The 24,447-nt window shown below is 38.0% G+C and overlaps 1 protein-coding gene across 2 annotated transcripts in view; it reads left to right on the forward strand.

Annotated features, from left to right (window-relative positions):
* The first annotated feature begins 619 nt into the window (after window positions 1-619).
* Window positions 620-24,447, forward strand: part of asrij (OCIA domain-containing protein asrij) — a 48,240-nt gene continuing 24,412 nt past the window's right edge. The window contains exons 1-2 of one of the 2 annotated variants that reach the window (XM_067773214.1): window positions 648-837; window positions 897-1,034. In XM_067773214.1, the coding sequence (XP_067629315.1) occupies window positions 799-837; window positions 897-1,034 (177 nt within the window). In that variant the 5' untranslated portion in view covers window positions 648-798. Of the gene's footprint in view, window positions 838-896; window positions 1,035-24,447 lie in introns of both variants that reach the window. The other variant, XM_067773215.1, reaches the window with a different exon arrangement.

Here is a 24,447-nt window from a genome sequence, read left to right on the forward strand (position 1 = left end):
TTTATCAAAAAATTTCCACCGTTTCCGTTGAAACACTTCGAAATATTATCGATAAAGAAATTATCAAGATAAATTGTATCTCGTTTTTAACCGAAACGAAAAGCTTTCGTTAACGCTAAAAACGTTAACGAAAACGTGATACTTTATGTTTGAATTGTGCTGGCAATGCTATAGCCATGGTGAAGCCGTAAGGTGGCAACAACGAGCGCACATACACACACAAACTCTATGTAATTTGTTTGTGTAATTCGTTGGTGGTAATGTCAAAAATACTCTGAGAAATGTTCGTACTGTCAAAATTCATGAGAAAAGTTGCAATCAGCTTGGATAATGCTTTCACCTTTAATGACTCCGCCATCAATCAGCTTTGCCAGCATAGTTTGAAATTAATAATCAACATAAACGATTTGATTTCGTTTTGATATGGCAGAAAACGAAACGAAATCATTTCGTTAATTTGACGATCTTAACGTTAATAAACGAAACGAAATGACTTCGTTTCGTTTATTAACGTTGATTATCGTAACGAAATGATATCGTTTCGTTGGTTAAGCATGCCTGATTTACAACATGTGCTGAAATAATTTGTTAAATGAATGGCGAATGAATTGCGAATGGGTAGGTTACCTTCCGACCTGCGTAGTGAAATTATTCGAGAAAGAATTAGGTGCAGTGTGAACATCGTACAATAGTGAACTTCTGTATCGAAAATCGATTGGAAACATTTCACCGCATCACTAAAATCAATTTTATCTTAGATAAACCGAAGAACAGAAATAATAAGCTTAATAATTAACAATGGAACGGTCAGCGCAACAGCCACAGCAAAATCCTTTGGTATATTGTAACAGAAAAATGTATGTTTAAGACACCTATATGATTAAGTATACTTCTAGGTAAATTACCAATTTTCCGCGGAAGAGTTACGAGTTTTAAGGGAATGTAATGCTGAATCTTTCTTTCAACGCTCATTGCCCTTTGGAACTGTGTTGGGTGTCTGCGCATACTTGGCTATAAAGAATGGGTTTTTGCAAGTGAGTGAAGACCAGTTCAAAATGGTGTGTAAAAAGCCGGAAACCCTGATTCCATTACAGTCGTTTCTAAACATCAGTATAATACAAATTCGGTCAAGTGTTAATGAGGTTTTGATAAACCTACATACATAAATTGGAAGGGTAAACTTACAAATGCAGCATATCGCACGTTTTATTGTAAAGTGGTGGTTAAATCCCTACCTGTGAAAAACTGAAAAACGTACACTCATTGAAAACTCATTTGCACATACAATTTACACTTTAAATTTTCATGCGATTTTGTAAATTATCGTGCACATTGTTTTGCTGAATGTAAAAGTCTTATGTCAGTAAGAAAATAAGGTAATTGTGCAGTTTATAAGCCCGCCCTAAAATTGGGCCTTTTTTTGGGGAATATTTAGAATAAGGTGCCTCGATTTTCCAACTTTTCTTTTTTTCGAGGGGTGGCGGGGGTCCTAAAAATCACAAAATTATCATCCGCAACTCTAGGAAACTCTTAGTTTATGAAATACAGGCCTTTTAATTTCCAAATTTAGTAAAATTTCAACTTAATTCCTGCACTTAAAATTCCGGTCGCACATGTCGATAGCAATATCAAAAGACGCGTATTTGCGTCAAGATTCAGAATCCGAAAGCAGAAACTACATTTTTTATCTCGTTTAAAAGTTATTCGCAGAAAACCCGTCGGTACTATTGTCGCTTTTTTCGTTGTTGCAATTAAACAAACGAAAACAAATGAAGGTGGTGAATAGTGTTACCAGCTCCGCAACAATATCTTTTTAGCTTGGTAGAAGATTATAAGGTGGTGACACGTCGACATAAATGCAAACAATCATACACTATCAATGTATTTTGTTTTGTAATTCTCTGAATAATTTGAAATTAATGTATTTAATTGGAACAAGTGCAGAATACATACATTTGTAAAAAAAAAAAATAAAAAATTGGACTTTATAGAGATTTTATGCTGATTCCAACGGTAATTCTGCGTAGAACACCTTTATGCATAGGCGGCCTTCGGCCGCGTTTATACAAAATAAACCTGGGCTACGCCATGCCAAGTCCGGGTGTGTGGTGTAACCGTGGCTACCGCCACGGTGATGTCCTTCTGCGTAGTACAGCCTTCTGCGCAGCACCCCAAATAATATTAGAGTACAATTATTAAAATTGTTTTACAAAAACAAAATACATTAATGGTGTATGTTTGTTTGCATTTATGTCGACGTGCCACCACCTTATAATGTTCTACCAAGATAAAAAGATATTGTTGCGGAGCTGGCAACCATTGTTTACTATATAGCAGGAATGCTTAACGAACGAAACGATATCATTTCGTTACGATAATCAACGTTAATAAACGAAACGAAGTCATTTCGTTTCGTTTATTAACGTTAAGAACGTTAAATTAACGTTAATTTGACGATCTTAACGTTAATAAACGAAACGAAGTGACTTCGTTTCGTTTATTAGCGTTGATTATCGTAACGAAATGATATCGTTTCGTTCGTTAAGCATGCCTGCTATATAGTTTGGCAGCTTAAGTAGAGGTTATGTTGCGAATAGAGTGGAAGGCAGTGGACTAGGCAGTCGAATGTCATATAATGAAGGAATGGTGTTCGGAGATTTTGCAAAGTTAAAAAAAAAATGATAAAAGCTTTAATATAAATAAAACTATTGTTTTAATAACAACAAAAACGCCATATATATTCTGTATACATAAATTTGTAAGGATTATCTCACTTTAAAATTTGAATTAAATAATCTAAAGTTTTGTTTTGAAACTGAGTCGAGAACTGTGCGTGTGAATGTGCGAATTTTCGCCGATCAGCTGTTAGTTGCGCTACTTGGTAAAATTTACAATGCTGGCAACACTATTCACCACCGTCATTTGTTTAATTGCAACCATAGTACAGGTCTACAAGTAGGATATGTAGAAGGACGCACATACACAGCCACGCTCACCTGATAAAATGTTTGTTCTTGTTCGTTTTTTTTGTGGATGCTATTTGGCACTGTTGTACTTCTTAGGAACAAAAAAAAATTTAGTAGTTGCTATCGAAAACTGCTTAAAATTTTTATTGTTATATTACAAAGAAATATACTTATTTACTTTCAAACGAGCACTTAATTACATCTTTCTTTAATATCCATATATTTTGGACAATTTTATTTAACAAATTGTGATCTTTATTACCGGGGAAGATTGCTAAAACACGAGCAAAACCGTCGGGGAAGGTATTAATAGACGCGTTTTTGCCTCGCTTCCAATAATTCGTATACTTTTCCGCCTTTGGACTATTGATAACAGTACAAAGCGCGTATTTTCATTTTTTTCCGCTTTTTTGGACGGGTTATTGCAGTCGACCTCGGTTTCAAACTGTTTTTCGCGGAGAACTTTTGAACGGGTAGAAAAACTTAACTCCCGTGTTTGTATTCTTAATACTGGAATAACTACGCGTCCTCAGATACCCCAATTGAAGACTTTTATAATTTTCTGAAGGACCCATATGGGTGCACTTAAAATTTCCTACTAAATTCGTTCAAAAAAATTTACCATCACAGCAACCCATATCTAATATTCCGATCCCTTTTTTGCTTCCCTGTGTCGCTTTCGACGAAGCAACCCCGGTAAGTTTGACACTTCGTTCAGTGTCAAAACTCATGTTCCACGCAGGTTCCACTGGGTTCCACGCTAGTTTGACACTGGCCGAAGTGTCAAACTGCCGTGTGTTAGAAAGGGAAAGAAATTGTTTCCCTCTCATACATATCATACTTGTAAACCTGTACAATGATCTAATTAATTCTTACCTCTTGAGTGCATAGTACAGGTTTGCAAGTATGATATGTATGAGAAGGAAATAATTCCTTTCTCTTTCTAACACACTGCAGTTTGATACTTCGGTCAGTGTCAAATTAGCGTGGAACCCAGTGGAACCTGCGTGGAACATGAGTTTGACACTGAACGGTGTGTCAAAATTACCCGGGTTGCTGCCGTAAAAGCGACGCAGGGAAACAATAAAGGAGCGGAATATCAGATATGGGTTGCTGTGATGGTAAATTTTTTTGAACGAATTTAGTATGAAAATGTAGTGCCCTATATGGGTCCTACAGAAAATTATAAAAAAGTCTTGAATTTGGGTATCTGAGGACGCGTACCCTGCAAAAATCGTGTGACCAAAAACGCACACAGCCACACGAATTTTTGACAGGGGTGACGATTTGGAATGAAAAATTGTGCAAATGAAATAGCATGCTGACAAATTATTTGCTTCTCCACAATGTATCGTGCTCTCTCGCACCTATTATTTTTATAGGGATAGCAAAATCCACCATTTCTAATTCAGCAGAGACAACACAACACATTGTACAGATAATATAGTTGCATATATTTCCGCGGAAATATAAATAACTAGCAGACCCGGCAGACGTTGTTCTGCATACATTTTAATAAGCTTTTTCCGTCTAACTCTGCCCTCGCCCCTCTACACTTTTCCTAATCTTTGTGTCCACTCCTTCCATATTTTTCGCTTCATCTATCTCCATCTTCGTCCCATTCTATCTCTTTCTCAGTCTCCTTCTCTCTTTTCTCTTCTCTCAAGTTTTTCTCATTCTTTTTCATATCTTCTTGCCAGTCCCAGAGGGTGGTATGTATTTTGTTCCAGTCCCACTCCGAGTCTCAGTCACAGTTCTAGTCCTAATCCCAGTCCCAGTCCGTCTCTGGTCTACTTCCCGGAAAAAATCATCGCAAATACTAATATAGGCAAATTTATATACCAAATTTCAGGCAAATCGAATAGGACGTATGTAAATAAGTAAGTGGGTATTATTAATTCATTTCTTTATTTCGGCTTCGCATGCATATTTATCAGTTTTGCCAGGTTTATGCAGCTAAATCGAATATCACAATGAAAATTACTTTAAAGCTCTCAGCTTTCATTTGATAAAGGTAAAAATGCGTCTATTAATACCTCCCCCGACGGTTTTGGTTTTGTTTTAGCAATCGTCCCCGGTAATAAAGTATCACAATTTATTAATTAACATTGCCCGAAACGTGTGGATTTTAAAGAGAGATGTAATTAAGTGCTCGTTTGAAAGTAAATAAGGATATTTCTTTGTAATTTTACAATAAAAATTTTACGCAGTTTTCGTTAGCAGCTACTACACTTTTCTTGGACCTAAGAAGTACAACAGTGCCAAATAGAATCCACAAAAGGAACGAACAAGAACAAGCATTTTATCAGGTGAGCCTGGCTGTGTATGTGCGCGTTGCTACATATCCATGGTTCAATTATGTACAGGTTGGCTCATCTCATCAGCTGATTTTATTTATGTCATTGCATGGTCCAAGGGATTGTCAAAAGGAGATGGCAAACTCAAAATGAAACCAACACATTGGCAACATTTTACTTACACATACAAAAACTGCTAAGTTTTATGTTTCCATTCCATACCATTCGCACCAACACCAATACACAGATTTTGAGAATTTGAACAGACATATTTTGTTGCTTTACAGATGAGCCAACCTAGCAGCACGCACATACACAGCCACGCTCACCTGATAAAATGCTTGTTCTTGTTCGTTTTTTTTGTGGATGCTATTTGGCACTGTTGTACTTCTTAGGACAAAAAAAAGTGTAGTAGCTGCTATCGAAAACTGCTTAAAAATTTTTTTTCTTATATCACAAAGAAATATACTTATTTACTTTCAAACGAGCACTTAATTACATCTCTCTTTAATAACCATATATTTTGGACAATTTTAATTAACAAATTGTGATACTTTATTACCAGGGACGATTGCTAAAACACGACCAAAACCGTCGGGGGAGGTATTAATAGACGCGTTTTGGCCTCGCTTCCAATAATTCGAATACCTTTTCTCTTCGGACTATTGACAACAGGACAAAACGCGTCTATTAATTTTTCTTTCCGCTTTTTTGGACGGGTTATTGCAGTCGACCTCGGTTTTAAACTGTTTTTCGCGGAGAACTTTTGAACGGGTAGAAAAACTTAACTCACGTGTTTGTATTCTTAATTCTGAAATAACTACGCGGCCTCAGATACCCCAATTGAAGACTTTTTTATAATTTTCTGAATTACCCATATGGGTGCACTTAAAATTTCCTTCTAAATTCGTTCAAAAAAATTTACCATCACAGCAACCCATATCTGATATTCCGATCCCTTTTTTGCTTCCCTGTGTCGCTTTCGACGAAGCAACCCCGGTAATTTTGACACTTCGTTCAGTGTCAAAACTCATGTTCCACGCAGGTTCCACTGGGTTCCACGCTAGTTTGACACTGACCGAAGTGTCAAACTGCCGTGTGTTAGAAAGGGAAAGAAATTGTTTCCCTCTCATACATATCATACTTGTAAACCTGTCCAATGATTGCAACAACGAAAAAAGCGACAATAGTACCGACGGGTTTTCCGCAAATAACTTTTAAACGAGATAAAAAATGTAGTTTCTGCTTTCGGATTCTGAATCTTGATGCAAATACGCGTCTTTTGATACCGCTATCGACATGTGCGACCCGAATTTTAAGTGCAGGACTTAAGTTGAAATTTTACTAAATTTGGAAATTAAAAAGGTTGTATTTCATAAACTAAGAGTTTCTCAGAGGTGCGGATGATAATTTTGTGATTTTTAGGACCCCCTCTATCCCTACAAATCAGCAAAAGTTTGAAAATCGTGGCACCTTATATAAAATCCAACCCTTTACCTGTTCAAAAGATATTAACGAAAAACCGAAAAAGACCCGTGGGTACTTCCGAAACCGGGGGTGGGATCCATAGTATTTTGCGCAGAACACCTTTTTGCGTTGCCGGCCTTCGGCCGCGCTTATAAAAAATAACCCTGGGCTACGCCATGCCAAGTCCGGGTGTGTGGTCTAACCGGGCTACCGCCACGGTGATACACAATTTGTTTTGTGGGTACAAACACAACAACAACCACATGAAAATCGCCAACTTCAACTGCAAATATTTCCGGACGGAGATAATTTTTTTTTTTTTTCCACCTTCGTATTATTGTTCTCGAGATTAATACGCGGCTTTTGATACCTCACTCGAAAATCTTAGACCAACTTTAGGGTGGGGCTCCTAAACTGCACTACTACCGAAAATATTCATCAAACGCCATGAAAATAAAAAAAATCATTCTGCAACAGTGCGTATGAGTTTTGATTGTCACAATAGTGTATACTGGGGTGTCTAGTTGAGGGGTCAAGTGCTAATACGCTACCATAAATAACGAGAGGTGTCAAACGACGCGTCTTGACATCAGTATTAATAAGCGGAAAATAAAAATATTTTCTCGTTCAAAAGATATTAACGAAAAACTGAGAAAAAAACCCGCGGGTACCTCCGAAACCGGGGGTGGGATCCATAGTATTTTTGCGCAGAACACCTTTCTGAGTTCGCAGCCTTTGGCCGCGCTTATAAAAAATAACCCTGGGTGATGCACAATTTTTTTTGTGGGTACCAACACAACAACAACCACATGAAAATCGCCAACTTCAACTGCAAATATCTCCGGACATATATAAAATTTTTCTTTTCCGCCATCGGATTATTCTTCTCGAGATTAATACGCGTCTTTTGACACCTCTCGATATTTTTGGTAGCGTATTAGCAGTCGACCCCTCAACTAGACTATTACCTATACTAGCTGCCAAGAAAACTCGCGAAGTTTTTATCAGTGAGATTTTTTTCACAGTTTTGCTTTACAGAATCAGAATTTCACAGTTTACACAATTTCTTGTGTACACTTTAAAACTCACAGTTAGCGAATAAGGCCCCTGATGTGATGTTTAATTTTGTTGGGGATAGGCAAACCAAGTTTTAGTTTTTCATAGAGTCCCATTATAAAAATGAGATTCAAAGGCATCAGCACAATCTCGTCATGTTGGTGTGTCATGAAAACTAAAAAAGCCAAAATTTTGGTAATTGTGAAATCTTCGCCCAACTTTGTGGTGGGGCCGCCCATAAACTGCACTACTACCAAAATTTTGAGTTCAATCAGTAAACAATAAAACGTGTGAAATATTTATAGTCATCATACTGAGTTATTGTATGCTTATCACTACGAGTATTGTATATTCGCTTCCCAAGGCAGTCGGTTCTATGTACCGGAGCGACTCAGGATTTTTCCCGACCAAGGACTGTCATTTCAGTGTGACCCCATCTAATTTGTTTCGTCCCTCCCACAAATTGTCATCCTCCCAGCAGCTCCTTGCAGCAGGACTGCTCCATATTCTCTTACTCCGGGAAGGCATCGAATCCAATCCGGGTCCGTCTCCTGACCCCGGTCCTGAGAAATGGTTTTTCTGCGTCTGCGGGAAAAGAACCTTTTTAGAATGGTCATACTCTTGTCAGTGTGTCCGTGTAAGGATGGTTACATCGGACAGGTTGTTCTGGGCTAGATCCCAGAACCAGACGTCCACGTAACTTCTATAAATCTTTTATGGCTCCTTGCTGTTCACGCCCAAGAGCGTCCCGTAGTCTACGCCTTAGTGCGCCCCCACTACCTTCTAGCAGCCCTGCTGCTCAGCAAGCCACAAAAAGTACCCGCTACTGCTCACGTCCCACGGCGCCACCAACTTATACGGCTGCTCCCACTCACACTTACAAACTCCGTAGTAGAGTCGGAAGCAATGCCGAGCAGCCGCCCCTGCCCCGTCTTCTCTCCCCCTCTTTTCCGGCAGCAATCGTGTAGGTCAGGGAAACAGACTCTTAGTCCCTACCTCCGTTTGCACCGTCTGCCAGCACAGAATATATAGGTTTGCGACATCCGCTCAATGCAGCTCCTGCCTTGGGTGGTGCCACTTTCCTAGATGTTCTGGTCTCCGCGACGGCAACCCCTCGACGGGTTTCATCGCGCCATGTTGCCAGGTCGCAAACCCAAATCATCCGGGTACCCCAATGCTTGCCCAAGGGCGCCCAGTCCCAAGGCCACAAAAGCAATTGCGTCCTGGCCTTCCACAACCTAGGCGTAGTCACCCGTCACTTACCCCTAGAGTGGCGGCGTCACCCCTCATGCACTTCAGAATTCTGCAGTTAAACTGTAATGGACTAACTGGGAAGATTACGGAGATAGTCGATTTCATGATGCGGCACAACATCCGCATTGCTGCGATTCAAGAGACTAAACTCACAGCAAGATCTGCATTGCAGACCTGCTCTGGGCTAGAGAGGTTGAGGACGCCATTGGTCGCGCTAAACCATCCAAAGCAGTGGGCCCAGACGGCATAGCCATGCCGATGCTTAAAAACCTAGGGAAAGAGGGCTTCAAATATTTAGCGCATGTCTTCAACCTGTCTCTCTCCACCTTTGCCATACCCGAGAAATGGAAAATAGCCAAGGTGGTCCCGCTACTAAAGCCTGGGAAACCAGCTAACGTAGGTGAGTCATATCGTCCGATATCTCTCCTATCGCCAGTGGCAAAGACGCTTGAAGCCATTTTGCTCCCTTATTTCCAAGCACATTTGCAGCTAGCCCCTCATCAGCATGGCTTCAGAAAACTCTATAGCACTACCTCCGCGCTAAATGTCATTAGCACCCAGATAAATTGCGGTTTGAATCAATACACCCACCATAGAACAGTACTCGTAGCGCTAGACCTATCAAAAGCCTTTGATACGGTCAACCATGGCTCATTTCTGCAAGACCTGTAAGGGTCTACCCTTCCCCCATGTCTTAAAAGGTGGACCGCAAATTATCTGGGTGGTCGGCAGGCATCGGTGCAATTCAGAAACGAAACATCAAAACCAAGGAGAATTAAACAAGGGGTGCCACAGGGTGATGTCCTATCCCCACTTTTGTTTAATTTCTACATATCTAAGCTACCTTCACCACCGGAAGGAGTCACAATCGTTTCCTACGCCGATGACTGCAAAATAATGGCCACAGGCCCAGGCCCAGAGATCGATGAGCTATGCAATAAAATAAACGGCTATCTCCCTGATCTCTCCAGTTTTTTCGCCTTGCGAAACCTGGCATTGTCACCGACTAAATCTTCCGCGACCTTATTTACAACATGGACGCCCCAAATGTCGACCATATTGAACATCCACGTCGATGGCACTACGCTACCGACTGTCCTACACCCCAAAATCTTGGGTGTGACGTTTGATCAGGATCTACATTTTGGTGCGCACGCAACCGCAATTGTTCCGAGAATTCAGAGCCGTAATAAAATCCTCAAATCCCTTGCTGTCAGTACCTGGGGAAAAGATAAAGAAACGCTCATGACCACATACAAAGCAATTAGCCAGCCGATTACGTGCTACGCGTCACCCATATGGTCGCCAAGCCTAAAAACTACCCACTGGAAGAAACTACAGGCCTGCCAAAATACTGCTCTCAGAATCGCCACGGGCTGTCTTCTTATGTCCCCAGAACACCATCTGCATAATGAGGCGAGAATACTCCCCATCAGGGAGAGAAATGAGATGCTGACCAAACAGTTTCTGTTGAATACCCAGAAACCTGGGCATCCCAACAGACATCTGATTGACGAACCAGCGCCGCCTAGGGGCCTAAGGAGTCATCTCCGTAAGAATTTTGAGGAAATACGGCACCTGAGAACCCAGCCGTATGAAGCGAAAAAACACAAGCAGGTCCTTGGTGAACTCCATAGACAGGCGTCGGACCTTTATGTCGGGAATTGCCCGGTGAATCCAGTACTTGAAGAAAAATATCCAGAACTCGCGGAAGAGGAACGCATACTCCCCAGGGAAACGCGTGTCACTCTTGCTCAACTTCGTTCTGGATACTGTAACAGGTTAAACTCTTACCTATCCAGAATCAACCCCGACATACAAAATGTATGCCCCGCTTGCAATGTGTCCCCACATGACACCAACCATCTCTTTAATTGTAATATGGAACCAACGCCTCTAACACCCCTTTGCTTATGGTCCACCCCTGTTGAAACGGCAAGTTTCCTTGGACTCCCGTTAGAGGATATTGATGACAATTTGTGATCGGTCGCGGCTATTAGGTGGGGCGAGCATTGCTACAACAACAACAACAACAACAGTATTGTATATTGCCATCTGAATATATTTAGTTCTGACATTTAAAATAATATATACGACTTGAGCTTCGTAACAATGAAGAAAAAGGTCATATGTGATTATTGTGAAATTACAAAAAATTATACCCTTATTACGGTTAACAACTCAACTTAGTTGGGTTGTAATTAAAACAACTCAACTCCTGTTTGGTATTACGAATTACAACTTATGTCAGTTGAAGTTGAATTGATGTTGCCAACCTAAGAAAGTGATGATTTGACAGATAAATGAACAGCTGATCAATTTGTGGCAAATTTAAGCATTTGCAAAAGGATTTTGTTATTAAAAGCAAAACGGGTATTATATGAAATCTATTTTATAATGGCGAAAATGTTGGTGATTGATATGTCGCGAATATGAAAAACATTGGCGTGATCATTCCAATTCCTGGGAACTACCAAGCACCAAGTAAGAAAATGTTCAAGTGAGAAATGATGAGCTTCAAATGAAGTTATTTTGCAGATTTGAAAGGAAGCATTTTGCTCATTACTAAACACAATTAAGGACCATGGGGAATATTTTGAATAAGGTGCCACGATTTTCGAACTTTTGTTGATTTGTAGGGGTAGAGGGGGTCCTAAAAATCACAAAATTATCATCCGCAGCTCTAGGAAACTCTTAGTTTATGAAATATACCCCTTATCGCGAAGTTCACGCGGAAAAGTGTTCGCCTTCACTTCTTTTGTTCGGGTGAACCATTTCCGCCTATCGGCAATTTCGGACGAACAAAAGTTCACTTCGAAACAGCTGATGCTCTATTGTGAATTGGCAGTGAACAAATAATTTACTTACAATGGTGAAATTTTGTAACCAAGCATATATTTCCTTAAAATACAACAAAAATATAAATAAAAAATTAATAAAATAATGTCTAGTATTGCACTTAGGTTGGTATTGATTGAGCGCGAGGCGAATATATATATGTGAAAGCGACTCGGACGCAATCAAGGGACAGTTCTAACCCTTTGGAGCTAAATGATTCGCTGTAAGCTAAAAATTACTATTTTCAGCACTTTTGAATAACAAGTTATTTTTATTCAATTAGCTTTCGCCAATATTACAGGCTAAACAAGATGGCATTCTAATATTTGTTAGTTATTGTTACCAACTCCTTGCCACCATTGAAGCAAAAATTTGGAGTTCCACCCATTGCAAAGTTGAGTAAATGTCTCCGTTTTTTTCGCATAGGGAAAAAGCGTTGGAAAGGACCATGAAGTGGGTCTTAGGTAATCTTGTTTCAGTGAGGTGATCAACATTTTGGGACCGTTGCTTTGTCTACAATGGATAACTTGGCCGACTAATACGTTGTGAAAAAATAGAATTTACTTAGCAATACAGGAATTTAACTTTTTTCCGCTCAGCTTACGATTGTGCATTATTTATTGATTTATTTCTAATAATAGAAGTACATATAATTAAAAGAGTATCAAATTTCAAAACAAAAAATTAATTACGTTTTGTTTTCCTCTCGTTCGCCTGTAAAATATAAGTAAACAAATTTTGGTTTCCCCGCTGTTCATTTCGCCGGAACAAAGAGTTGCCGATAAGGTGAAATCTTTTTCGAACATGAAAAATTGTTTCGCCACCCTCTGCGATAGGGTGAACAAAAACTGTGAATATTTTCGGGTGAAAATAAAACTCGCGATAAGGGTGAAAAGCTTTTTAATTTCCAAATTTAGTAAAATTTCTACTTAAGTCCTGCACTTAAAATTCGGGTCGAACATGTCGATAGCGGTATCAAAAGACGCGTATTTGCGTCAAGATTCAGAATCCGAAAGCAGAAACTATATTTCTTATCTCGTTTAAAAGTTATTCGCGGAAAACACGTCGGTAATATTGTCGCTTTTTTCGTTGTTGCAATTAAACAAACGAAAACAAATGAAGGTGGTGAATAGTGTTGCCAGCTCCGCAACAATATCTTTTTATCTTGGTAGAACATTATAAGGTGGTGGCACGTCGATATAAATGCAAACAAACATACACTATCAATGTATTTTGATTTGTATTTCTCTGAATAATTTCTTTTTATCTTGGTAGAACATTATAAGGTGGTGGCACGTCGATATAAATGCAAACAAACATACACTATCAATGTATTTTGATTTGTATTTCTCTGAATAATTTGAAATTAATGTATTTAATTGAAACAAGTGCAGAATACATACATTTGTCAAAAAAAAAGGGTTGGATTTTATATAAGGTGCCACGGTTTTCAAACTTTAGTTGATTAGTAGGGGTAGAGGGGGTCCTAAAAATCACCAAAATGGAATCCGCAGCTCTAGGAAAGTCTTAGTTTATGAAATATAAGCTCTTTAATTTCAAAATTTATTAAAATTTCAACTTAAGTCCTGCACTTAAAATTGGGGCGCACTATATTTTTTATCTCGTTTAAAAGTTATTCGCGTAAAACCCGTCGATACTATTGTCGCTTTTTTCGCTGTTGCAAATAAACAAACGAAAACAAATGAAGGTGGTGAATAGTGTTACCAGCTCCGCAACAATATCTTTTTATCTTGGTAGAATATTATAAGGTGGTGGCACGTCCACATAAATGCAAACAAACATACCCTATCAATGTATTTTGATTTTGTAAAACTCGTTGACGGGTTTGTTTGGAGGTGAGTTTTTATGTTAGTTTTCTTGTTGCCGGTGTCGGATCGGTTAAGGGTAATTTTTTTAAAGGTGTTCTACGCAGAATTACTGTGCATGGCGTAGCCAGTGTTGGATCGGCTAAAGCTGTAGTCATTGGTGCCGTTTTTCGTATCCCTAACGTAATCAGCTGTTTATCGTTACGACGGTAAACCAAAAACCAATTGGTTGGCTACGATACGGTTATGACTTTTGCGGCACCAATAACCGATTGCATTGATTCTCATAAGGTTGGTCGAATCAGCTGTTATAAGGTTACCGATACGGTTATCGATAAAGCACCAATGTCTGCAGCTTAAGGGTTGTTTTTTTAAAGTGCGGGCGAAGGCTGCCTACGCAGAAGAGTGTACTACGCAAAGGGACATCACCGTGGCGGTAGCCACGTTTTGCCACACACCCGAACTTGGCATGGCGTAGCCCAGGGTTATTTTGTATAAGCGCGGCCGAAGGCCGCCTATGCATAAAGGTGTTCTACGCAGAATTACTGTGCATGGCAACCAAAAAAGAGCTTTTTAAAATTTTTGGTAAATAAAGACTAGAAAATTTAAAGATATATATACATCAGATAAAATGTATTTTTATAAGTTATTTTGCGATTTTTCAATTTTTGAAATCCATTCACTAGTTTCGGAGATATTTTGATTTGAAAAATTCATAATTTCGCCTTTTGACGTGGAATTACCCACAAACCTTTCATTTGCACCAAAATAGAAATATACCGTTGGAATCAGCATAAAAATCTCTATCAGACCAATTCTAAATATTCTCGCGGAATTTTGTTCTCGCGGATTTTTTTATTGCCGCGGAAAAATTCCTCCAATTCTTTTCTCCTAGGGAGAAGAATAATTGGGGAATAGGAATTTCGAATTTTCGAAGTCAGCTGTTTTGTCACTTGAAATTTCGTTGCTCATTTCTTATTTTGTTTAAAAAATTGAAAAGTTTAATTATTGTTGCGAATTTGTTTGAAATAAAGAAATAAGGTATAAACAATGCACATTATTGCATTTCATGTGGTATTCACTGGAATAAGTAATGAATTGGTGCCACAGCAACATCAACAGACGAGCATAAGAAGAAAAAGAGGGCGGGATAAATCCGCCGGAGTTGCATGCATTCATTCTGCAAAGCAATTTTCTGGCGACCAAGTTGAGTTGAGTTCGCCTTTCGCCATATGCCAAAATCTATTTAAGCCTTAAAAAAATCCTTGCGCAATTTCTGGATGGCTGCATCAAATATACAAAGAGCTCTTCCGTTGCTTATGATATACTTTTCGACTTAAAATAAAGAATATTGTGGTTGTTGTTGTTGTATTAACAGTGAGAACATTGTGGTAGAATGTAAATACATATTTTAGCACAAATTTGTACAAATAAGTGTTCTTTCTTAAAATAACGAATTTCCTTGATGATTTTGATGCATTCCCTTTAATTTAACTAGTGAAAAAAATCCTATGAAATGGCAAAGAAATCTCCCTCTCCCTCACATTCATAATACCTACTTTTCTCCCATAACCGGTTTCCTCTTTTTCGAACATTGTTCAGAATAGGAGGAAAGGGAGAAGTGAAAAAACTCACAAGGAATTTTTATTTAGAATACGAGGAATGGGAGAAGTGAAAAAACTCGCACGGAATTTTCGTTTAGAATTGGGCTGTATAAAGTCCGATTTGTTTTTTTTTTTTTTGACAATTGTATGTATTCTGCACTTAAGCCCCTTTTTCTAACTTCTTATCATAAAAAATTTTAATATTTACTTAAAAATCTCGCGTTCCGGTAAATTAAATACATTAATTTCAAATTATTCAGAGAATTAAAAAAACGGGGAATATTTTGAATAAGGTGCCACGATTTTCCAACTTTTTTTTCGAGGGGTGGCGGGGGTCCTAAAAATCACAAAATTATCATCCGCAACTCTAGGAAACTCTTAGTTTATGAAATATACAGCCCTATTCTGCATTTCGACTTGGATTGGAATTTTTTCGATTTGGCAATTTTGGTATTCTCTTTCGATCCAACTTCGAATCGTTCGATTTTGTGTATTCTGCATTTCGATCGTAATTCCGTTTTTCTAAGTTGCAAATTTGTTGGCGGAAAAATATTTTCTTTTTATTTTTTATTAATTTATAACAGAATTTTAACAAAAATGTAAGTAAAACTTGTTAAGAAACGTAAAAGGCTTGATGATAATTTTTTTTATATGCTTCCAGGTCAAAACCAACATGTCGATGTCGAAGTCCTCGGACGTATTTCCCCGCAAAAGTATCTAACACATACTTGAAAGCATCCTTATTAAGTCGAAAGTTTTTTTTGAACCTAAATAAGAAAATAAGTCATTAAACTTTACCACTTTTAAGTTCAATTTCTTACAATTCGTCACTCATCTCAAATGGATTACACAAACTTTGCAATATTTGCCTTTCCATTCTCGCCTGGCCATTTTCGTATACGTTGCTTTCCAACTCCACAAATAATGCCGCGGCTATTGGCTCCAGTATAATAGACAGCTATAATTTGTGTCTGTAGGTTGGGTTCAGTTATATGCCAAAGCAAGCTGCCGGAGTAGAGGAAGGTGAAGCGAAAACGTAAACAATCCTTGCGGAAAGAATAAGTAAATCTTCATGAAGTATTTTAGTCCAGTGCAATGAAATTATTATCCATAAAATTCAGAAAATGTCAACTATATTCGTGCAGGAATCCGTTTTAACAAAACTTGGTGGCCATGGCAGGGAATTGGCCAAAAGAACGACAAAAACACACATACGATTATGAAAGCACTTCACTCAAAAAAATTTAATACTGCGGCAATATATTCTATTGCTTTTTTTTTGTACAAAGTGGCGTGGATAATAAAATATAAACGTTTTTCAGTGTTTTTTACAAATTTTCTTAAATTTATTTTGTTCCAATGTTCACACATTCCGTACAAACAGCTGATTTCGAAAATTCATTTGCTCTTCCTCTTCTCATTACGATTCCGTCGTAATGCAGAATACCCAACTTCGATTAAAACGGAGCGTAGAACGGGAACGTAATCGAAATGCAGAATAGGGGTGATAAGCTTTTTAATTTCCAAATTTAGTAAAATTTCAACATAAGTCCTGCACTTAAAATTCGGGTCGCACATGTCGATAGCGGTATCAAAAGACGCGTATTTGCGTCAAGATTCAGATTCCGAAAGCAGAAACTATATTTTTTATCTCGTTTAAAAGTTATTCGCGGAAAACACGTCGTTACTATTGTCGCTTTTTTCGTTGTTGCAATTAAACAAACGAAAACAAATGAAGGTGGTGAATAGTGTTGCCAGCTCCGCAACAATATCTTTTTATCTTGGTAGAACATTATAAGGCGGTGGCACGTCGACATAAATGCAAACAAACATACACTATCAATGTATTTTGTTTTGTAATTCTCTGAATAATTTGAAATTAATGTATTTAATTAAAACAATTGCAGAATACATACATTTGTCAAAAAAAAAATAAAATAAAAAATCGGACTTTATAGAGATTTTTATGCTGATTCCAACGGTAATTCTGCGTAGAACACCTTTTTGCATAGGCGGCCTTCGGCCGCGCTTATAAAAAATAACCCTGGGCTACGCCATGCCAAGTCCGGGTGTGTGGTATAACCCTGGCTTCCGCCACGGTGATGTCTTTCTGCGTAGTACACCCTTCTGCGCAGCACCCCAAATAATATTAGACTACAAATTATTAAAAGTGTTTTACACAAACAAAATACATTGATAGTGTATGTTTGTTTGCATTTATGTCGACGTACCACCACCTTACATCAACCACCACCACCTACAAATCAACAAAAGTTTGAAAATCGTGGCACAACAACAATAACGACCGTGGCGGTCCCCACTTTTGTTTAATTTCTACATATCTAAGCTACCTTCACCACCGGAAGGAGTCACAATCGTTTCCTACGCCGATGACTGCAAAATAATGGCCACAGGCACAGGCCCAAAGATCGATGCGCTATGCAATAAAATAAACGGATGCCTACCTGATCTCTCCAGTTTTTTCGCCTCGCGAAACCTGGCATTATCACCGACTAAATCTTCCGCGACCTTATTTACAACATGGACGCCCCAAATGTCGACCATTTTGAACATCCACGTCGATGGCACTACGCTACCGACTGTCCTACACCCCAAAATCTTGGGTGTGACGTTTGATCAGGATCTACATTTTGGTGAGCACGCAGCCGCAATTGTTCCGAGAATTCAGAGCCGTAACAAAATCCTCAAATCCCTCGTTGGCAGTACTTGGGGAAAAGATAAACGCTCATGACTACATACAAAGCAATTAGCCAGCCGATTACGTGCTACGCGTCACCCATATGGTCGCCAAGCCTAAAAATCACCCACTGGAAGAAACTACAGGCTTGCCAAAATACTGCTCTCAGAATCGCCACGGGCTGTCTTCTTATGTCCCCAGAGCACCATCTACATAATGAGGCGAGAATTCTCCCCATCAGGGAGAGAAATGAGATGCTGACCAAACAGTTCCTGTTGAATACCCAGAAACCTGGGCATCCCAACAGACATCTGATAGATGAACCAGCACCGCCTAGGGGCTTAAGGAGTCATCTCCGTAAGCATTTTGAGGAAATACGGCACCTGAGAACCCAGCCGTATGAAGTAAAAAAACACAAGCAGGTCCTTGGTGAACTCCATAAACAGGCGTCGGACCTTTATGCCGGGAATTGCCCGGTGAATCCAGTACTTAACGAAAATTATTCAAAACTCGCGGAAGAGGAACGCATACTCCCCAGGGAAACGCGTGTCACTCTTGCTCAACTTCGTTCTGGATACTGTAACAGGTTAAACTCTTACCTATCCAGAATCAACCCCGGCATACAAAATGTATGCCCCGCTTGCAATGTGTCCCCACATGACACCAACCATCTCTTCAATTGTAATGTGGAACCAACGCCTGTAACACCCCTTTACTTATGGTCCACCCCTGTTGAAACGGCAAGTTTCCTTGGACTCCCGTTAGAGGATATTGATGACAATTTGTGATCGGTCGGGGCTATTAGGTGGGGCGAGCATTGCTACAACAACAACAACAACCGTGGCGGTAGCCACGGTTATACCATACACCCGGACCTGGCGTGGCGTAGCCTAGGGTTATTTTTTTTAAGCGCGTCCGAAGGCGGCCTATGCAGAAAGGTGTTCTACGCAGAATTACCGTTGGAATCAGCATAAAAATCTCTATAAAGTCCGATTTTTTATTTTTTTTTGACAAATGTATGTATTCTGCACTTGTTCCAATTAAATACATTAATTTCAACTTACTCAGAGAATTACAAAACAAAATAAATTGATAGTGTATGTTTGTTTGCATTTATGTCGACGTGCCGCCACCTTATAACGTTCTACCAAGATAAAAAGATATTGTTGCGGAGCTGGCAACACAATTTACCACCTTCATTTGTTTTCGTTTGTTTAATTGCAACAACGAAAAAAGCGACAATAGTACCGACGTGTTTTCCGCGAATAACTTTTAAACTCTGCTTTCGGATTCTGAATCTTGACGCAAATACGCGTCTTTTGATACCGCTATCGACATGTGCGACCCGAATTTTAAGTGCAGGACTTAAGTTGAAATTTTACTAAATTTGGAAATTAAAAAGCTTATATTTCATAAACTAAGAGTTTCCTGGAGTTGCGGATGATAATTTTGTGATTTTTAGGACCCCCGCCACCCCTCGAAAAAAAAAATTTGGAAAATCGTGGAACCTTATTCAAAATATTCCACGAAAATCGTGGCACCTTATATAAAATCCAACCCAGGACCATTTCCGCAAACGCGTTCGATGGAAGGCTTTACCCCTATTTTAAAATTATGCGCCACACTCAGATTCCGTGCTGATGGCAGCTAATAAAAATGCAGTGGAAATGATTTTGGTGCTGGACTGGTTTTAGATATTATTGTTTTTTCTATAAATGTGTATAAAAATGGTCTTTATTTAGATTACTTTGGAAGTACTTCACAATTATTTTTTTATTTATTTATTTTTATTTATTTATTTATTCACAGCCATATGGCCTATAATCCTTTTGATTTTATATTATTCGTATTAAATATATGTTTTACAATAATTATATAATAGGTTTTTAAATTTCTTCCAATTCCCAGCAAACACAGTTTCTAACGTTAGAGAAATATTGTAATTTTACATTCTTTTAGAATTCTAATGTAGTTCTCTAATGCAATTCGTATCGAAAACTAGGTTAGAGAACTAAGTTAGAAGTCGACTGTGAAACGATTCGAATACCACTAGAAATGCGATGTTATGATTATTGTCACAGTTATCGATTATTTGCATGACATGATCACTCATTCTTAGTGCTATACAAACAAAATAAAAATGGTGGAAATATTACAAGTTGCGAAATAAGTTTTTTTTTATTTATAATAATAAATACTAGTAAGGGAAAATGAATCAAAAAAGGTTAAAAAAGGAAAGCGAGCAGATTATTGAAGTGCTATTTGAATGGCATGAAGAAAACGCTTCCTCATCCGTACCTCAAGCCAACGCTGACCTCAATCTTTAGGTACGGTTTTAATTTATTATAACTGAAAAAGCCTTTGAAATATGTTCATTCTTAATACATAAGATTATAACCAAATAAACGTATTTGATATAATGAAACAATGAAAATTTCGCTGATTTTAAATAATTGAACTTAATTGCGCATCACTTCAAAATTCTCATTAGAAACTCATTAGAATTTGACGTTAGAATTCGATTAGAATTCTAACCATTTTCTCGATATCGAGAACGAAGTCCCCTTTTTGTTGAGAATGCTATAATTCGCGACAGTTTCGCAAATCGTCCTCTAACCTTCTACCTTTGAGAAATACATTAGAATTCGATTCGTCTTCTAATCGTTTTCTAACCTAAATGTTTGTTGGGTTATTGCCCCTACTGCCTTTTACAACTGAACTTAGTTGGGTTGTAATTAAAGAACTCAACTTTAAGACAACTCAACTCCTGTTTGGTATTACGAATTACAACTTATTTCAGTTGAAGTTTAATTGAGTTGCCAACTTCAGAAAGTGATGGTTTGACAGATAAATGAACAGTTGATCAATTTGTGGCGGAAATTTAGGCATTTGCAAAAGTGATTTTGTTATTAAAAGCAAAACGGATATTATATGAAATCTATTTTATAATGGCGAAAATGTTGGTGGTTGAAATATCGCGAATACGGAAAACATTTGCGTGATCATTCCAACCCTCGGAACAACCAAGCACCAAGTAAGAAAATGATGAGCTACTAATGAAGATGATGTAAGAAAATGATGAGCTACTAATGACAAATGATGAGCTACTAATGAAGTTATTTTGCAGATTTGAAAGAAAGCATTTTGCTCATTACTAAACAAAATTGAGGACCATTTCCGCGTACGCGTTCGTATTTTAAAATTATGTGCCACACTCCGATTCCTTGCTGACGGCAGCTATAAAAAATGCTGTGGAAATGATTTTGGTGTTGGACTGGTTTTAGATGTTATTAAGGAGCATATTTGTGCGAAGTGGATTAAAACCCAAACAGCAAAAATTTTCTTTTAGATACTCTAAAACAGGATTCCCAGGAGTAGTGATTAGTATCAATGGGACTCATGTTCGCATAATTTCACCAATTTTGGCTGCATCCGAACTGCGGCCAGCCTTGTCCAACTTCGGAATATCGCTCCATAAAGTCAAAAAGTTATTCAATGCAATCCTTCGTTGAAACGTTGTTTTTTCTATAAATGCGTACAACAAAATTGTTGATTCTTGTTTGATTAAAAAAGGTGTAACTACCGGCTTTAAATTTTTTTTTTTTCGTAACGTTTATGAGCCCTGCACCATCTGCCTTTTATCAAAGGTGGTATCAAAAGACGCATTTCGATCTCCGTTTTTAGGATTCGAAAGCGGAAATTAAAAAATTTATTTCTGTCGAAAAATATTTACAAAAACCCACAAAATAGCCCGACAGGGTCCGAAATATGAGGCCCGATTCACAGTTTTTTTGCACACAACATCTCTCTGCGTTGGCGTCCTTTGGCCGTGATTTGTAAAAATAACCCTGGGGGGGGGGGGGGGGGTCCAACGCCTTTCTGCATTAGTGTGTACAAAAAATCTGGCAAAATACAACAACCACATGAAATCAGATTTTATTAATTTATTAGAAATTAAATCTTTAATTTTTGTTTTCGGATTCTTAAATCGGAGGTCGAAACATGTCTTTTGAACATTTTTGTTAAAAATTAGGTGGTGAACTGTCTTGTAAAACGTTACATTTTTTCAAAACAACTGCAAAATTGTTTGAGACAACTGCTAGTAATCAGTTGTAAGATTTTCACGTCTTAGACAACTCAACCGACATTTTTTTGACAGTTGTATCTGTAATACGAAGTTGCGAAATTTCCACCCAACCAGAGTTGAGTTGTAATTAAAACAACTCAACTTTAAGACAACTCAACTCCTGTTTTTTCCGGTTTTGGGAATTGAATCTTCCAATTCCAAAAGATGGCAAGAGGACTCTTAAATTACCCCTTAAATAGCCAGGTTAACAAACGTATAAGCGTAATATTCTTGCAACATTTAGATGTGCCTAAACAGCTAACACATGTTGCAATGTAAATACCCGTCGCACAAAAGTTTCTTTTATTATTTTCATTTGTTTGTATTTTATTATCGTTTTACAATAATTATATAATAGGTTTTTAAATTTCTTTCAATTATTGCCCCTATTGCCGTTTACAACTCAACTTAGTTGGGTTGTAATTAAAACAACTCAACTTTAAGACAACTCAACTCCTGTTTGGTATTACGAATTACAACTTCAGTTGAAGTTGAATTGAGTTGACAACTTCAGAAAGTGATGGTTTGACAGATAAATGAACAGTTGATCAATTTGTGGCGGAAATTTAGGCATTTGAAATCTATTTTATAATGGCGAAAATGTTGGTGATTGAAATATCGCGAATACGGAAAATATTTGCGTGATCATTCCAATCCCTCGGAACAACCAAGCACCAAGTAAGAAAATGTTTAAGTGACAAATGATGAGCTTCTAATGAAGTTATTTTGCAGATTTGAAAGAAAGCATGTTGCTCATTACTAAACAAATATAAGGACCATTTCCGCATACGCGTTCGTATTTTAAAATTATGCGCCACACTCAGATTCCTTGCTGATGGCAGCTATCAAAAATACTGTGGAAATGAATTTGGTGTTGGACTGGTTTTAGATATTGTTAAGGAGCATATTTGTGCGAAGTGGATTAAAATCCAAACAGCAAAAATTGTATTTTACTCTCAAACAGGATTCCCAGGAGTAGTGATTAGTATCAATGGGACTCACGTTCGTTAGTTTGGCTGCCTCCGAACTGCGCCTTGCCTCGTCCAACTTCGGAATGTCGCTCCATAAAGTCAAAAAGTTATTCACTATAATCCTTCGTTTAAGCGTTGTTATACTCAGTTGAGCAGAGCTCACAGAGTATATTAAGTTTGATTGGATAACGGTTGGTTGTACATATATAAAGGAATCGAGATAGATATAGACTTCCATATATCAAAATAATCAGGATCGAAAAAAAATTTCATTGAGCCATGTCCGTCCGTCCGTCCGTCCGTCCGTCCGTTAACACGATAACTTGAGTTATGTTAATAATAATGAGCTTAAAGGCCGTGGTTAAATAAAACACAATGTTTAAAATTTCATTGGCTTTTTTAATTTGTCAATATTTCGGCTTCAGTCTGAAGCCATCTTCAGGACTGTAAGTAAACACAAATGTATAAAAAGGGGGTATTCATTTCAGATACATGGTCATTAAAATTTACGTTATGCAACTAGGTATACATATAAACGAGACACAACTTACACTTGTGGTTATTCTTTATCGACTGATCATATGTTCGGAAAACAAAAGTAAAATAAACATCAAAAATGTATACAATTTTAAAGTACAGTAAGTGTAAACTAAAATATGCACAAACAAATATATAGGGATACAAACAATAGATCAACGAATATGTCGTCATCCAACATTATGATTTGTTGATCCCAAGTATGCTGCTAGCGGAATAATTTCTGTACGCTGCTTTCCTTTCATGTGCGCCGTGAGACTTGCATTTTGTGTTGTTGCTTAAGCAATAAATTGCGATATGCATATGCGCATTGGTCTGTGTCACTTTTAAAATTAATTCTCTTATCATTAGGCGTGTTCATAATGTGGAGCATTTCCATGGTGAAGCGCTTATTATATTGTTTCTCTATGTCCAATATAGTAACATTCTGGAAATCGGGATAGTGGCCCGTATCCTTACAGTGGGCCGTTAAGGCCGTTTTATTTTCCGAAGCGTTGTTTCTAAGTTTAATATTGGACTTATGGCCGGAAATCCTTGTCTTTAATTTTAATTTTGTTATCCCCACATATACCTTCTCGCATAAGTGAGACCGGTCACCGTTGCATGGGATTCTGTATATTAGGTTGGATTTCTCATCCTTTGGAATTCTGTCCTTTGTATTACTGTAAATTTGTTTCAATGTATTGTTGTATGTGAACGCTATTTTGACCTTTTCTTTGTCATATAAATCCGATCTCTTGATCCTCTCTGCTATTCTTGGGACATAGGTTATCGCTTTATATATTTTGTTATTTGCTTCTTCAGGTT

Source organism: Eurosta solidaginis, chromosome 3, assembly GCF_040869045.1.
Source record: "Eurosta solidaginis isolate ZX-2024a chromosome 3, ASM4086904v1, whole genome shotgun sequence".
NCBI classification, from domain to species: domain Eukaryota; kingdom Metazoa; phylum Arthropoda; class Insecta; order Diptera; family Tephritidae; genus Eurosta; species Eurosta solidaginis.